This window comes from Anolis sagrei, chromosome 12, assembly GCF_037176765.1.
Source record: "Anolis sagrei isolate rAnoSag1 chromosome 12, rAnoSag1.mat, whole genome shotgun sequence".
Taxonomy (NCBI): Eukaryota; Metazoa; Chordata; class Lepidosauria; order Squamata; family Dactyloidae; genus Anolis; species Anolis sagrei.
This window is the reverse complement of record NC_090032.1, coordinates 14,854,158-14,872,112: the sequence shown is the minus strand read 5'-3', so window position 1 is coordinate 14,872,112 and position 17,955 is coordinate 14,854,158. Positions and strand designations below refer to the sequence as shown.

The 17,955-nt window shown below is 38.5% G+C and overlaps 1 protein-coding gene across 2 annotated transcripts in view; it reads left to right on the top strand.

Moving 5' to 3' along the window:
- Window positions 1-9,069: 9,069 nt before the first annotated feature.
- The window catches only part of SYT11 (synaptotagmin 11), a 40,975-nt gene continuing 32,089 nt past the window's right edge, over window positions 9,070-17,955 (top strand). For both annotated transcript variants that reach the window (XM_060758448.2, XM_060758447.2), the window contains exon 1: window positions 9,070-9,252. In XM_060758448.2, the coding sequence (XP_060614431.2) occupies window positions 9,216-9,252 (37 nt within the window). In that variant the 5' untranslated portion in view covers window positions 9,070-9,215. The remainder of the gene's footprint in view (window positions 9,253-17,955) is intronic.

Here is a 17,955-nt window from a genome sequence, read left to right as displayed (position 1 = left end):
TCCGGAAACGCACGATCCAGGCGGGAAAAGTCCCACGGTGTACGGAAAGAGCCGAAAAGGGATGGACAAAGTTGATTGGTCCACGAAAGGCAGGCGGGGGCGTGGCCAAAGCTTTGGCACTGAAAGAGGGCAACTTCGAGAAAACCTTCCCCAAGCGGTTCGGAAAGGAGGCGGAAATAGCCGAACAGGTTTCGGCTCGCATAATACGGAAATAGCCGAGCGAGTGTACGGAAACAACCGAATGAGTACTATCGAAACTGCCTTCTGGTCCATGAACCTGGGATGCAGGAAACAGGCAGGGATCCTCCGCCCCCTTGTGGCCAGTGACTGACACTGCAGGCGCACAATACGGAAATAGCCGAGCGAGTTGAGCTCAGAGTGTACGGAAACAACCGAATGAATCCTATTGAAGCTGCAGGAAACAGCTTGCCCCCTGGTGGCCAGAAACCGACACTGCAGGAAGGACCAAAACAATAATAATAATAATAATAATAATAATAATAATAATAATAATAATAATAATAATAATAATAATAATAAGGACTGCAATCATAGAATCAAAGAGTTGGAAGAGACCTCATGGGCCATCCAGTCCAACCCCATTCTGTCAAAAAGCAGGAATATTGCATTCAAAGCACCCCCGGCAGATGGCCATCCAGCCTCTGTTTAAAAACTTCCAAAGAAGGAGCCTCCACCACACTCCGGGGCAGAGAGTTCCACTGCTGAACGGCTCTCACAGTCATGGGCCGTCCAGTCCAACCCCATTCTGTCAAAAAGCAGGAATATTGCATTCAAATCACCCCCGACAGATGGCCATCCAGCCTCTGTTTAAAAGCTTCCAAAGAAGGAGCCTCCACCACACTCCGGGGCAGAGAGTTCCACTGCTGAACCCCTATCACAGTCAGGAAGTTCTTTCTCATGTTCAGATGGGATTTCCCATCCAGATAGGCCCAAAATGGGGTTGAAATAGGATCCAATGGGATTTCTAATCCACATAGGAGCAAAACTGGACTCTAATAGGACTGAAATTAGATTTATATCCCAGGTAGAACCAAAATGGGGCTCTAATAGGACTAAAATGGGGTTTCCAATCCAGATATTACCAAACTGGGGCTCTGAAATGGGATTTCTGATCCACAAAGGGCCAAAAATGGGGCCCTCATAGGACTAAGATGTGATTTCTAAACCAAATAGAACCATTTATTATTATTATTATTATTATTATCATCATCATCATCATTATTATTATATGCTTTCTATTATAAGATTTTTTAAATGTTTATTATAATTTTTACATTGTTTTAATGACATCACATGTTGTAAAGCCATCTAGAGTCCCCTTTCGAGTGGAGAAAGTCGAGGTAGAAATGGTGTAAATAAATAAATATTTAGTAGTACTAGCATTTTAATGTATTAGTATTATTTAGATGAGAGACAGGGCCTTCTCAGTGGTGGCCCCTCAGCTGTGGAACTCCCTGCTCAAGGATATTAGATCAGCCCCCTCCCTCCTGGCCTTTTAGAAAAGATCGAAGACCTGACTTTTTGAGAAAGCATTTGGAACTTCAGTGTAAATTCAAATAGGTATATAAACATGGAATGGCTAAGACAATGTAAACAGATGAGAATAGAACCGGAAGATATTGGTTTTATAGATTTATATAGTTTTTATTGCTTTTATGGTTTTATATGTATTTATGATGTAATTTAATTGCTTTTAACTGATATATGTATATATATATATATATATATATATATATACACGTGGCATCTAATTGTGCTGGTTCTATATATTTTTATTATTTATTTTGTTATTTTGATTTATTTATTTATCTTTAAAATTATTTATTATTATAATTAGATTTTTATTTATTTCTATTTCTATTTATTTTATTTATTCTATTATTTATTTATCTTTATCATTTTTATTATTATAATCAGATTTTTATTTATTTCTATTTCTTTTTATTTCTATTATTTATTTTATTATTTTTATTTATTTATCTTTATCATTGTTTACTTTTATTTTATTATTTTTATTTATTTATCTTTATCATTATTTATTATTACAATTAGATTTTTATTTATTTCTATTTCTATTTATTTTATTTATTCTATTATTTATTTATTTATCTTTATCATTTTTATTATTATAATTAGATTTTTATTTATTTCTATTCCTTTTTCTTTTTATTATTTATTTTATTATTTTTATTTATTTATCTTTATCTGTTTATTTTTATTATTTATTTTACTGTTTTCATTTATTTTTTATCTTTATCATTTATTATTATAACCAGATTTTTATTTATTTCTATTTCTATTGATTTTTATTATTTATGATCCTTTGCTGGAGATTATTATAATTAGATTTTCATTTATTTCTATTTCTATTTATTTTATTTATTCTATTATTTATTTATTTATCTTTATCATTATTTATTATTATAATGAGATTTTTAATTATTTCTATTTCTATTGATTTTTATTATTTGTTTTATTATTTTTATTTATTTATCTTAATCATTATTTATTTTTATTATTTATTTATCTTTCTTTATCTTTATAATTATTTATTATAATAATTAGATTTTTATTTATTTATCTTTATAATTATTTATTATTATAATTAGATTTTTTATTTATTTCTATTTATTTTTATTATTTATTTTATTATTTTTATTTATCTTTAACATTATTATTATCAGATTTTTATTTATTTCTATTTCTATTTATTCTTTATTTATCTTTATTTATTTATTTATTTATCTTTATAATTGTTTATTATTATAATTAGATTTTTATTTATTTCTATTTCTATTTATTTTATTATCTTCATTTATTTCTGTTTCTATTTATTATTTATTTTATTACTTTTATTTATTTATCTTTATCATTATTTATTTTATTTTTTATTTTACTATTTTATTTTTTCATTTTTCATTTTTTTATTATTATTATTTTATTTAAAACTGGACTCTAATAGAACTGAAATGGGAATTATAATCCAGATAAACCCAAATGGGGCACTAATCTAATATTATTAATAGATTAATTGTTATTATTAATAATAGATTAATCTATTATTAGAGGAATAGGACAACTGACCTCATCATCCCCAATGAGCTTCTGCATTGCCCTAATGACTGGTCCCTTTGCCTCCCTCCAGTGGACACACTGAATATTACACCCTCTCGATCTCTCCCTTAGAGTTGCCTTTTGCCCAAGGCTCTGCAGATCCAATGTACGGTCCTTTGCTGCCATCGCGTGGCCGAAGTGGAATATTGCACCCTTTTAGTACAGCCGGCTGCAGAGTTCTGTGTAAGACATAGGCTCTTACTCTTTGCTGCCATCCTGTGGTCACTGTTGAACATTACATACTGAAATAGCATTTTATCTTGTTGTTTTTGTTGTTGTTGTTGTTATTATTATTATTATTATTATTATTATTATTATTATTATTATTATTATTATTATTGCTACTACTCTAGCACAATGAACTCCATCAACAACGGACTGGAAAATTATCAGAATGAGATGCATACTTTTCTAATTCTATAGATGCTGACCACTGTGTGCACCATTAAGAGGCTGGATGGCCATCTGTTGGGAGGGCTTTGATTGTGCTTTATATGCATGGCAGAAAAAGAGGTCAGACTGAATGGGCTTTGGGGGTCCCTTCCAACTCTAGGAGTCTATGAGCCTGGATGGCTATCTGTCAGGAGGGCTTTCATTGTGCAGAAAAAGGGGTTGGATTGGATGGCCTTTGGGGGTGCCTTACAACTCTAGGACTCAATGAGGCTGGGTGGTCATCTGTCAGGAGGGCTTCAATGGTGTTTTTCCTGCACTGCAGAAAAAGGGGTCAGACAGGGTGGCCTTTGGGGATCCTAACTCTAGGATTTCTATGAGGCTGGATGGCCATCTATTGGGAGGTCTTTCATTCTGCTTTTCCTGCATGACAGAAAAAGGGGTTGGACTGGATGGCCTTTGGGGGTCCCTCCCAACTCTAGAATTCTATGAGGCTGGGTGGCCATCTGTCGATAGGGCTTTCATTGTGCTTTATATGCATGGCAGAAAAAGGAATTGGACTGTATGGCCTTTGGGGATCCCTTCCAACTCAATGGCCATCTGTTGGGAGGGCATTGGTGGTGCTTTTCCTGCACAGTAGAAAAAAGAGGTCAGACTGGATGGCCTTTGGGGGTCCCTTCCAACTTTAAAACCCTATTAGGCTGGATGGCCATCTGTTGGGAGGGCTTTGATGGTGCTTTCTCTGCATGGCAGGAAAAGGGGTTGGACTGGATGGCCTTTGGGGATCCCTTCCAACTCTAGGATTATAGAGGACTCCTAGTTTGTGACCGTACAATAAAATTCATTGCAATTCATTATAAGGCTGGATGGTCATCTGCCGGGAGGGCTTTGATGGTGCTTTTCCTGCATTGCAGAAAAAGGGGTTGGACTGGATGGCCTTTGAGGGTCCCTCCAAACTCTAGGATTCTATGAGGGTGGATGGCCATCTGTCAGGAGGGCTTTGATGGTGCTTTCCCTACATGGCAGGAAAAGGGGTTAAGGAGCCTCCACCACACTCCGGGGCAGAGAGTTCCACTGCTGAACGGCTCTCACAGTCAGGAAGTTCTTCCTCATGTTCAGATGGAATCTCCTCTCTTGTAGTTTGAAGCCATTGTTCCGCGCCCTAGTCTCCAGGGAAGCAGAAAACAAGCTTGCTCCCTCCTTCTTATGACTTCCTCTCACATGGTTATTATATCTCCTCTCAGCCTTCTCTTCTTCAGGCTAAACATGCCCAGCTCCTTAAGCCACTCCTCATAGGGCTTGTTCTCCAGACCCTTGATCATTTGAGTCGCCCTCCTCTGGACACATTCCACCTTGTCAATGTCTCCCTTGAATTGTGGTGCCCAGAATTGGACACAATATTCCAGATGTGGTCTAACCAAAGCAGAATAGGGCATGGGGAGCATGACTTCCCTAGATCTGGACACTGCTCCTATTGATGCAGGCCAAAATCCCATTGGCTTTTTTTGCCGCCGCATCACATGGTTGGCTCATGTCCACGAGGACTCCAAGATCTTTTTCACACGTACTGCTCTCGAGCCAGGCATTGTCCCCCATTCGGTCTCTTTGCATTTCGTTTTTCCTGCCAAAGTGGAGTATCTTGCATTTGTCCCTGTTGAACTTCATTGTGTTAGTTTTGGCCAATCATCTCTTTAATCTGTCAAGATCGTTTTGAATCCTGCTCCTGTCCTCTGGAGTATTGGCTCTCCCTCCCAATTTGGTGTCCTCTGCAAACTTGATGATCATGCCTTCTCACCCTTCATCTAAGCCTGGCAGAATAGGTTCAAACTGGATGGCCTTTAAATTAGATTTTTATCGAACAGTACCAATGACCTCACAACCTCTGAGGATGCTTGCCATAGATGCAGGCGAAACGTCAGGAGAAATGCCTCTAGAACATGGCTCTATAGCCCGAAAAAACCCACAAGAACCTAGTACCAATTTCTTTGATGATGATGATGATGATGATAGAGTCTCCTTCCCTGGAGATGTCATAGCAGAGGCTGGCTGGCCATCTCTCGGGAGCGCTTTAATGGTGTCTTCCTATCTGGCCAGCACAGCCTTAGAACCAGTCCAGCTCTTAAAATTTCTATAATAATAATAATGATGATGATGATGAGTGAGTCTCCTTCCCTGGCGATGTTCAAGCAGAGGCTGGCTGGCCATCTCTGAAGAGGGCTTTGATGGTGTCTTCCTATCTGGCCAGCACTGCCTTAGGACCAGTCAAACTCTTGAGATTTCTATAATAATAATAATAATAATAATAATAATAATAATGAGGGAGTCTCTTTTCCTGGAGATGTTAAGGCAGAGGCTGGCTGGCCATCTCTCAGGAGGGCTTTGACGGTGTCTTAGGACCAGTCCAACTCTTAAGATTTCTATAATAATGATGACGATGATAATAATGATAATGGTAATAATAATGTTGTTGAGGGAGTCTCTTTCCCTGGAGATGTTAAAGCAGAGGCTGGCCATCTCTCAGGAGGGCTTTGATGGTGTCTTCCTATCTGGCCAGCACTGCCTTAGGACCAGTCCAACTCTTGAGATTTCAATAATAATAATAATAATAATAATGAGAGAGTCTCTTTCCCTGGAGATGTTAAAGCAGAGGCTGGCTGTCCATCTCTCAGGAGGGCTTTGATGGTGTCTTAGGAGCAGTCCAACTCTCTTTCTATAATAATAATAATGAGAGAGTCTCCTTCCCTGGAGATGTTAAAGCAGAGGCTGGCCATCTCTCAGGAGGGTTTTGATGGTGTCTTCCTATCTGGCCACAGCACTGCCTTAGGACCAGTCCAGCTCTTAAGATTTCTATAATAATAATAATATAATAGAGAATAATAGAGAAGACAATTATGCTGGGGAAAGTGGAAGGCAAAAGGAAGAGGGGCTGACCAAGGAGAAGATGGATGGCATCCCTGAAGTGACTGGACTGACCTTGAAGGAGCTGGGGGTGGTGACGGCTGACAGGGTGCTCTGGCGTGGGCTGGTCCATGAGGTCACAAAGAGTCGGAGACGACTGAACGAATGAACAAAATAATAATAATGAGGGAGTCTCTTTCCCTGGAGATGTTAAAGCAGAGGCTGACTGGCCATCTCTCAGGAGGGCTTTGATGGTATCTTAGGACCAGCGCAACTCTTAATATTTCTATAATAATAATGACAATGATAATAATGATAATGGTAATGGTGTGTTGAGGCCTCAGCCTGTGTAAGCTGCATCGAATCCATCGGGAGATGCTAGCGGGGTACAAATAAAGTTTAATAATAATAATAATAATAATAATAATAATAATGTTGATGAGGGAGTCTCTTTCCCTGGAGATGTTAAAGCAGGGGCTGGCCATTTCTCAGGAGGGCTTTGATGGTGTCTTCCTATCTGGCCAGCACTGCCTTAGGACCAGTCCAACTCTTAAGATTTCTATAATAATAATAATAATAATTATTATTATTATAGCAGCAGCAAGAACGAGGGAGCATAGCACAATATTAGTATAATAATAATAATAATAATAATAATGAGGGAGTCTATTTCCCTGGAGATGTTAAAGCAGGGGCTGGCTGGCCATCTCTTTGATGGCTTTGATGGTGTCTTCCTATCTGGCCAGCACTGCCTTAGGACCAGTCCAGCTCTTAAGATTTCTATAATAATAATAATAATAATAATAATAATAATAATAATAATGAGGGAGTCTCTTTCCTTGGAGATATTAAAGCAGAAGCTGGCTGGCCATCTCTCAGGAGGGCTTTGATGGTGTCCTAGGACCAATCCAACTCTTACGATTTCAATAATAATAATGAGGGAGTCTCCTTCCCTGGAGATGATAAAGCAGAGGCTGGCTGGCCATCTCTCAGGAGTGCTTTGATGGTGTCTTAGGACCAGTCCAACTCTTAAGATTTCTATAATAATGATGATGATGATGACGACGACAATGATATTAATGATAATGATAATAATAATGAGAGAGTCTCCTTCCCTGGAGATGTTAAAGCAGAGGCTGGCCATCTCTCAGGAGGGCTTTGATGGTGTCTTCCTATCTGGCCAGTACTGCCTTAGGACCAGTCCAACTCTTAAGATTTCTATAATAATAATAATAATAATAATAATAATGAGGGAGTCTCTTTCCTTGAAAATATTAAAGCAGAAGCTGGCTGGCCATCTCTCAGGAGGGCTTTGATGGTGTCTTCCTATCTGGCCAGTACTGCCTTAGGACCAGTCCAACTCTTAAGATTTCTATAATAATAATAATAATAATAATAATAATAATGAGGGAGTCTCTTTTCCAGGAGCTGTTAAAGCAGAGGCTGGCCATCTCTCAGGAGGGCTTTGATGGTGTCTTCCTATCTGGCCAGCACTTTCTTAGGACCAGTCCAACTCTTAAGATTTCTATAATAATAATAATAATAATAATAAGGGAGTCTCTTTCCCTGGAGATGTTAAAGCAGAGGCTGGCTGGCCATCTCTCAGGAGGGGTTTGATAGTGTCTTAGGACCAGTCCAACTCTTAAGATTTCTATAATAATAATAATAATAATGAGGGAGTCTCCTTCCCTGGAGATGTTAAAGCAGAGACTGGCTGGCCATCTCTCAGGAGGGCTTTGATGGTGTCTTCCTATGTGGCCAGCACTGCCTTAGGACGGTCCAACTCTTAAGATTTCTATAATAATAATAATAATGATAATGATAATGATAATGATAATAATGAGTGAGTCTCTTTCCCTGGAGATGTTAAAGCAGAGGCTGGCTGGCCATCTTTCAGGAGGGCTTTGATGGTGTCTTCTTACCTGGCCAGCACTGCCTTAGGACCAGTCCAACTCTTAAGATTTCAATAATAATAATAATAATAATAATGAGGGAGTCTCTTTCCCTGGAGATGTTAAAGCAGAGGCTGGCTGGCCATCTCTCAGGAGGGCTTTGATAGTGTCTTCCTATCTAGCCAGCACTTTCTTAGGACCAGTCCAACTCTTAAGATTTCTATAATAACAACAACGAGGGAGTCTCCTTCCCTAGAGATGTTAAAGCAGAGGCTGGCTGGCCATCTCTCAGGAGGGCTTTGATGGTGTCTTAGGACCAGTCCAATTCTGAAGATTTCTATAATAATAATAATAATAACAACAACAACAAGAACAATAATAACAACAATAACAACGAGGGAGTCTCTTTCCCTGGAGATGTTAAAGCAGAGGCTGGCTGGCCATCTCTCATGAATGCTTTGATAGTGTCTTAGGACCAGTCCAACTCTTAAAATTTCTATAATAATGATGATGATGATGATGATGATGATAATAATAATGAGGGAGTCTCTTTCCCTGGAGATGTTAAAGCAGAGGCTGGCCATCTGTGGAGAAGTTTTTGAGGGTGGCAGAAACGGGGGTCAGACTGGATGGCCCTTGGAGGTCCCTTTCCCACAGCAGGACCCTCTCTCTATCCAAGACACTGCCGAGTCACTGAAGGAGGGAGGGAGGGGCGTGGCTTCCTCGCCCGATGACGCGCCTGGAGGGGCGTGACCTGTGGCGGGGAGTGGGCGGAGCGAGCGCTGCCTCTGGACCAGTCCTCATCGGCTGCATCCTCGGAGGGACGCGCAGCATCCTTCCTTCCTTCCTCTCGGGCGGAGAAGCAGCAGCCGAGGAAGGGCGCCTCCTTCGCCGGCCGCCATGGCCGAGATCGCCAGCATCCAGCACGGCGGCTTCGGTGAGTCTTCACCCCCCTCCCCCCGCAGTCAGGAGGCCGAGGCGGCTGCTGCGCCACGCAAGGCCCGGCCTTGGCTCAGGCTTCAAGGCCTACCTTTCCCTTCAAGGCCTACCTTGACAGGCAGAGGCCTAACTGACACTGTCTCCCATCCTATGCCATCAACTCTATCTTGACTTGATATTCATATTATTTATGTATTATTTAGTTATTTACCTATTTATTTCTCTCTCTGTACTGAGACTCAAGGCAGCTCACAATGAAAAACATTGAAAATTTACTAATAATAAAACAGTATTATCATTATATATTCTATATTATCAGCTAATGTATTAGTATTTTTGAATTACAATATTATATATTATATTAATTACATTATAATATTATTAATATTATATGTATATTCACTTCTATCTTGACTTGATATTCATATTATTTATTTATTTACTTATTTATTTACTTATTTATTTATCTGTACGGAGACTCAAGGCAGCTCACAATGAGAAACATGACAATACAATTTGAAAATTTACTAATAACAAAACAGTATTATCATTATATATTATTATATATTATCAGTTAATATATTAGTATTATTGTATTACAATATTATATATTATAGAATCATAGAATCATAGAGTTGGAAGAGACCTCATGGGCCATCCAGTCCAACCCCATTCTGCCAAGAAGCAGGAATGTTGCATTCAAATCACCCCTGACAGATGGCCATCCAGCCTCTGTTTAAAGGCTTCCAAAGAAGGAGCCTCCACCACACTCTGGGGCAGAGAGTTCCACGGCTGAACACAGTCATGGGCCATCCAGTCCAACCCCATTCTGCCAAGAAGCAGGTATATTGCATTCAAATCACCCCTGACAGATGGCCATCCAGCCTCTGTTTAAAGGCTTCCAAAGAAGGAGCCTCCACCACACTCCGGGGCAGAGAGTTCCACTGCTGAACACAGTCATGGGCCATCCAGTCCAACCCCATTCTGCCAAGAAGCAGGAATATTGCATTCAAATCACCCCTGACAGATGGCCATCCAGCCTCTGTTTAAAGGCTTCCAAAGAAGGAGCCTCCACCAAACTCCGGGGAAGAGAGTTCCACTGCTGAACACAGTCATGGGCCATCCAGTCCAACCCCATTCTGCCAAGAAGCAGGAATGTTGCATTCAAATCACCCCTGACAGATGGCCATCCAGCCTCTGTTTAAAAGCTTCCAAAGAAGGAGCCTCCACCACACTCCGGGGCAGAGAGTTCCACTGCTGAACGGCTCTCACAGTCAGGAAGTTCTTCCTCATGTTCAGATGGAATCTCCTCTCTTGTAGTTTGAAGCCATTGTTCCACGTCCTAGTCTCCAGGGAAGCAGAAAACAAGCTTGCTCCCTCCTCCTTATGACTTCATCTCACATATTTATACATGGCTATCATATCCCCTCTCAGCCTTCTCTTCTTCAGGCTAAACATGCCCAGCTCTTTAAGCCGCTCCTCATAGGGCTTGTTCTCCAGACCCTTGATCATTTTAGTCGCCCTCCTCTGGACACATTCCAGCTTGTATTACATTATATTATTATTATTAATAATGTGTGTGTGTGTGTGTGTATATATATATATATATATAATATTATTATCATAGCACAATATTATTGTTGTTGTTCATTCGTTCAGTCGTTTCCGACTCTTCGTGACCTCATGGACCAGCCCAAGCCAGAGCTGCCTGTCAGCCGTCACCTCCCCCAGCTCCTTCAGAGTCAAGCCAGTCACTTCAAGGATGCACAATATTAGTATTATATTTTATTTATTTATTTACGGCATTTATATGCCACCCTTCTCATCCCGAAGGGGACTCAGAGCGGCTTACAATATATATTTTTATACAATATTATTAGCATAGTACAATATCAGTATATATTACTATATTGCACTATACCATTATATTGTAATATTATTAGTAATATTACATGTAATGTAAATATATAATTATAATTATAATATTGAATTATTATTACTAGTATTATATTGTATTACATTATAATATTATAAATATTATATGTATATACAATATACTATATTATATTATTAGTAAAGACAAGATGGAAGTGTACTACTATACTATACTACTATACTATACTACTATACTGCAATGTTATTAGTCATATTATAATTGTATATTTATATTACATGTAATATTACTAATAATATTACGATATAGTGGTGTGGTGCAATATAGCAATGTTTAATGCTGATACTGTACTATGCTAATAATATAATATATTGTATGTAATATATACCTTGTAAGCGGCTATGAGTCCCCTTCGGGGTGAGAAGGGCGGCATATAAATGTCGTAAATAAATAAATATCATATAGAATATATAATTATATATAAATTGTATAGTTATATGTTATTATATAATATAATTATATAATATTATATGATATATAATTATATATTATATGTTATATGTTATTGGTCATATCATATAGAATATATAATTATATTATTTTGTACTAAACTGCAATATTAGTCATATATAATATACAATTATTATATTATATTATTACATAGTACTATACTACTATACTGCAATATGACTTGGCATATTATATATAATATACAATTATTATATTATATTATTACATAGTATTATACTACTATACTGCAATATTATTAGTCATATTATATATAATATACAATTACTATATTATATTATTACATAGTACTATACTGCAATATTACTAGTCATATTGTATATAATATTCAATTATTATATTATTACATAGTACTATACTACCATACTGCAATATTATTAGTCATATTGTACATAATATACAAGTATTATATTATATTACATAGTAATATACTACGATACTGCAATATTACTAGTCATATTGTATAAAATATACAATTATTATATTATATTATTACATAGTACTATACTACTATACTGCAATATTCTTAGTCATATTGTATATAATATACAACTATTATATTATTACATAGTATTATACTACAATACTGCAATATCCTTAGTCATATTATATATAATATACAATTATTATATTATATTATTACATAGTACTATACTGCAATATTATTAGTCATATTATATATAATATACAATTATTATATTATTACATTGTACTATATTACTATACTGCAATATGATTGGTCATATATATATAATATACAGTTGTTATATTATATTATTACATAGTACTATACTGCAATATTATTAGTCATATTATATACAATATACAATTATTATATTATTACATTGTACTATACTACAATACTATTAGTCATATTGTATAAAATATACAATTATTATGTTTAATAATAATAATAAAAACTTTATTTATATTCCGTTCTATCTCCCCAAAGGGACTCAGGGCGGATTCCAACCATAAAAAGGCAAACATTCAATGTCCGAATACAACAACAATACATCCATGCTAACAAAATTTATACAACCCAACATATAAATACGAATTATAACTTAAAAAACTAAAATTAAATAAAAAGCACCGCCTGTTATAACAGACATAAGACAAAACATCCATCGATTTACATTGTACTATACTTCTGTACTGCAATATTATTACTCATCTATATAAATTAAGTTGTAATGTTGGTTTGTGGGATTAACATAACGCAAAAACCACTGGACGAATTGACACTAAATTTGGACACAATACACCTATCAGGCCAACGAGTGACTGTCGCTCATAAAAACACTGAAAAACGCAGCAGAAGGGACTTAAAAAGTAAAAAATAAATAAAAATACATTACAATGCATGTAAAAACCATATATATGCATGCAAATGGCGCTCCATGCGGTCATGCTGGCCACATGACCTTGGAGGTGTCTATGGACAACGCTGGCTCTTCGGCTTAGAAATGGAGATGAGCACCACACCCCAGAGTCAGACATGACTGGACTTAATGTCAGGGGACAACCTTTACCTTTATATATGCAAACATACATATATACATATATACACAAATATATACACACATATACACACAAAAAAACACATATACAAAGACTGGCAGAGGGTGGCTAGTATTATATATAATACATAATTATATTATTACATTGTACTATACTACTATACTGCAATATTATTAGTCATATATAATATACAATTATTCTATTATTATATATTATTATATTGTACAGTATTATTCTACCACAGTATACATAACACACTAATAGTATGTTATGCTATTAGTACTATATAATACATTGTACTATATCGTAAGTTGTAGGTAATCTATAAGAATAATAATCTATAGGAATAATAACAGTTATATATATATATATATATATATATATATATATAATGTAATATAACATATTATATATATAATATATTATTTACAACATAATATATATATATATATATATATTGCAATGTTATTATCCCTATATATTATTATATTGTGTATATTGTATACAGTGTATAATGTTCTTATAATAACAGCTTTGTGAATGCAGTATTATTTCTTTGGGGTGTTTTTTGTGTGTGTGCTGGTTGCTTGAGAGTTCCCGTTAACCAAGAGCCTGCTGTACTGACTGAGATGGGTTGCAGAAGCGAGAGGAAAGGGACCCCCCCCCCCTCGATGTTTTAGGACACCTCTGCAGAAAACAAACCAACCCTGTGTAATTGATACCTCCATCCAGGATTTTGGCAGGCATTTTCTCTGCAAACCCACACACACACACACACACACACACACAAATCCCTCACTTAGGCCCCTTCCATACAGCTGAATAAAATCCCACATTATCTGCTTTGAACTGGAATATATGGCAGTGTGGACTCAGATAATCCAGATATATTTTTTGCCCTATTGATATTCTGGGTTATATCAAATATCATCATCATTATTAATATATAGAACCTAGTTCCTAATAGACCACAATGGCCATCCAGTCCAACCCCTTTCTGCTGTAAAGGAAGACACCATAAAAACACTCCCGACAGATAGCCTTCCAGTCTCTATTAAAACCCCAACACTTTTGCTCCTTGTGGGCAGAGCCTGATCCCTTGTCCTGGCCATGATTCCTTGCCAAGGCTACCCACACCTAGTATAGGTTTTCTCACACTCCACTTTCCCCTATAGATTTTTCTCAAGTCCCACTTTCCCCTATAGATCTTTCTTGTGCCCCTCTTTCCCCTGTGGATCATTCTCAAGCTCCACTTTCCCCTATAGATTGCCTGAAGCTCCACTTTCCCCTATAGATCTTTTTTCTGCCTCTCTTTTCCCTATAGATTTTTCTCATCTCACTTTCCTCTATGGAACTTTCTTGTGCCTCTCTTTGTGGATCATTCTCAAGCTCCACATTCCCCCTATAGGTTTCCTGAAGCTCCACTTTCCCCTATAGATCTTTATTCTGCCACTCTTTTCCCTATAGATTTTTCTCAAGTCCCACTTTCCCCTATAGATCCTGCTCCTCTTTCCCCTATAGATTTCCTGAAGATCCACATTCCCCTATAGATCTTTCTTCTGCCTCTCTTTTTCCTATAGATTTTTCTGAAGCCCCACTTTCCCCTATATATCTTTCTTATGCCCCTCTTTCCCCTTGCGGATCATTCTCAAGCTCCACATTCCCTTATAGATTTCCTGAAGCTCCACTTTCCCCTATAGATCTTTATTCTGCAACTCTTTTCCCTATAGATTTTTCTCAAGTCCCACTTTCCCCTATAGATCTTTCTTGTGCCCCTCTTTCCCCTGTGGAACATTCTCAAGCTCCACATTCCCCTATAGATATTTCTTCTGCCTCTCTTTTCCCTATAGATTTTTCTGAACCCCCACTTTCCCCTATAGATCTTTCTTGTGCCCCTCTTGTGCCCTGTGGATCATTCTCAAGATCCACTTTCCCCTATAGATTTCCTGAAGCTCCACTTTCCCCTATAGATCTTTCATCTGCCTCTCTTTTCCCTATAGATTTTTCTGAAGCCCCACTTTCCTCTATAGATCTTTCTCATGCTCCCCTTTCCCTTGTAGATTTCTCTCAAGCTCCACTTTCCTTTATGGATCATTCCCAAGCTTCTCTTTCCCCTATGGATCTTTCTCAAGCTCCCCTATAGATCTTCCTTGTGCCTCTTTTCCCCCTATAGATTTTTCTGAAGCCCCACTTTTCTCTACAGATCTTTCTCATGCTCCCCTTTCCCTTGTAGATTTCTCTCAAGCTCCACTTTCCCCTATAGATCTTTCTTGTGATCCTCTTTCCCCTGTATTATTATTATTTAATATTATTCATTATTTACATTATTTAAGTAGATCTTTCCAAAGCCTGGCTTTCCCCTGTGGATCATTCTCAATCTCGACTTTCTCCTGTTGTACTCTGCCTTGAGCCGCAAGGTGAGGCGGCCAATAAATTCATTATTATTATTATTATTATTATTATTATTATTTTATTAAATACATATTATTTATTATTATTCATTATTTACATCATTTAAGTAGATCTTTCCAAAGCCTGGCTTTCCCCTATGGATCATTCTCAATCTCGACTTTCTCCTGTTGTACTCTGCCTTGAGCCGCAAGGTGAGGCGGCCAATAAATTCATTATTATTATTATTATTATTATTATTATTTTATTATTATTATTGGTATTTTATTTTACTGACACAAAAACACAGTACGTCACAGCAAATGAGATCTATATATGCTGGATTTCATATCACAAAATTGTAAGTCGAACACTTCCCAAGCATCTAGGACTGTGTGATGTTGTTGTTGTTGTTGTTGTTGTTGTTATTATGATTAGAACCTCCAAGTCCCCACCCTGCCCAGTCCAGCTGGGCTAATGCCAAGGGGTATATGCCAGCCATTTGCCTGAGAGGGAGGGATGGAGTGCACCCGAGGTGTTGTCCTTTGCCCCGATCTTCCTCCCAAGCCTTCCTCGCTTCCTTGGGGGAAAGAGGAGGAAGGAGAGCAGGTGCGGACGATGGTTGAGCGAGGAGGAGGAGGAGGGTGGGATGACGTGATGTCTCCTCCACGCCAGGCAGCGCCCCTGCCCCCTACTAGCCGGGGAGGGGGGGCCAAGAACAGGAACACTGTCTTTGTTTGATGCGACCCCTTTCTTGTGGGATACGGTGGATTTGGAGGGAGGAAGTGAAGCCACAGAAGGCCCCAGATTCTGAGTCAGGGAGAGGGACTGCTCGGCAACCCTTGCGGCCTTACCCGCGATGTATTTGGATCTGTGGTTGGCTTTAAAACCATCCATTATTTTGGTTGCTGTGAGTTTTCCAGCTGTCTCGTGTTTCAGAAGCATTCTCTCCTGACATTTTGCCCACATCTATTGCAGGCATCCTCAGAGGTTGTGAGGTCTGTTGGAAACTAAACAAGGGAGGTTTATATCTCTGCAGGACAAAGAACTCTTGTCTGCTGGACATGTATGAATGTTGCAATTAATCACCTTGATTAGCAATGCAAAGCCTTGCAGCTTCAGGGTCTGGCTTCTTTCTGCCTGGGGGAATCATAGAACCCTAGAGTTGGAAGAGACCCCATGGGCCATCCAGTCCAACCCCCTGCCAAGAAGCAGGAATATTGCATTCAAAGCACCCCTGACAGATGGCCATCCAGCCTCTAATCCAGTGTTTCTCAACCTGGGGGTCGGGACCCCTAGAGGGGTCTCCAGGAGGTGCCAGAGGGGTCATAGAATCATAGACTCAAAGAGTTGGAAGAGACCTCATGGGCCATCCAGTCCAACCCCCTGCCAAGAAGCAGGAATATTGCATTCAAAGCACCCCTGACAGATGGCCATCCAGCCTCTAATCCAGTGTTTCTCAACCTGGGGGTCGGGACCCCTAGAGGGGTCTCCAGGAGGTGCCAGAGGGGTCATAGAATCATAGAATCATAGACTCAAAGAGTTGGAAGAGACCTCATGGGCCATCCAGTCCAACCCCCTGCCAAGAAGCAGGAATATTGCATTCAAATCACCCCTGACAGATGGCCATCCAGCCTCTGTTTAAAAGCTTCCAAAGAAGGAGCCTCCACCACACTCCGGGGCAGAGAGTTCCACTGCTGAACGGCTCTCACAGTCAGGAAGTTCTTCCTAATGTTCAGATGGAATCTCCTTTCTTAAAGTTTGAAGCCATTGTTCCATGTCCTAATCTCCAGGGAAGCAGAAAACAAGCTTGCTCCCTCCTCCCTGTGGCTTCCTCTCACATATTTATACATGGCTATCATATCTCCTCTCAGCCTTCTCTTCTTCAAGCTAAACATGCTCAGTTCCTTAAGCCGCTCCTCATAGGGCTTGTTTGGCCCAATTTGGCCCATAGGTTTGGCCCAATTCTATCATTGGTGGGGTTCAGAATACTTTTTGATTGTAGTTGAACTATAAATCCCATCAACTACAACTCCCAAATGTCAAGGCCTATTTTCCCCACACTCCCCCAGTGTTCACATTTAGCATACTGAGTATTCGTCCCAAGTTTGGTCCAGATCCATCATTGTTTGAGTCCATAGTGCTCTCTGTAGGTGAACTACAACTCCCAAACTCAAGGTCAATGCCCACCAAACCTTTCCAGTGTTTTCTGTTGGTCGTGGGCATTCTGTGTGCCAAGTTTGGTTCAATTCCATCATTGGTGGAGTTCAGAATACTCTCTGATTGTAGGTGAACCATAAATCCCAACAACTACAACTCCCAAATTATGTTTCATAACAGGAGCAAAATTACAGTTATGAAGTAGCA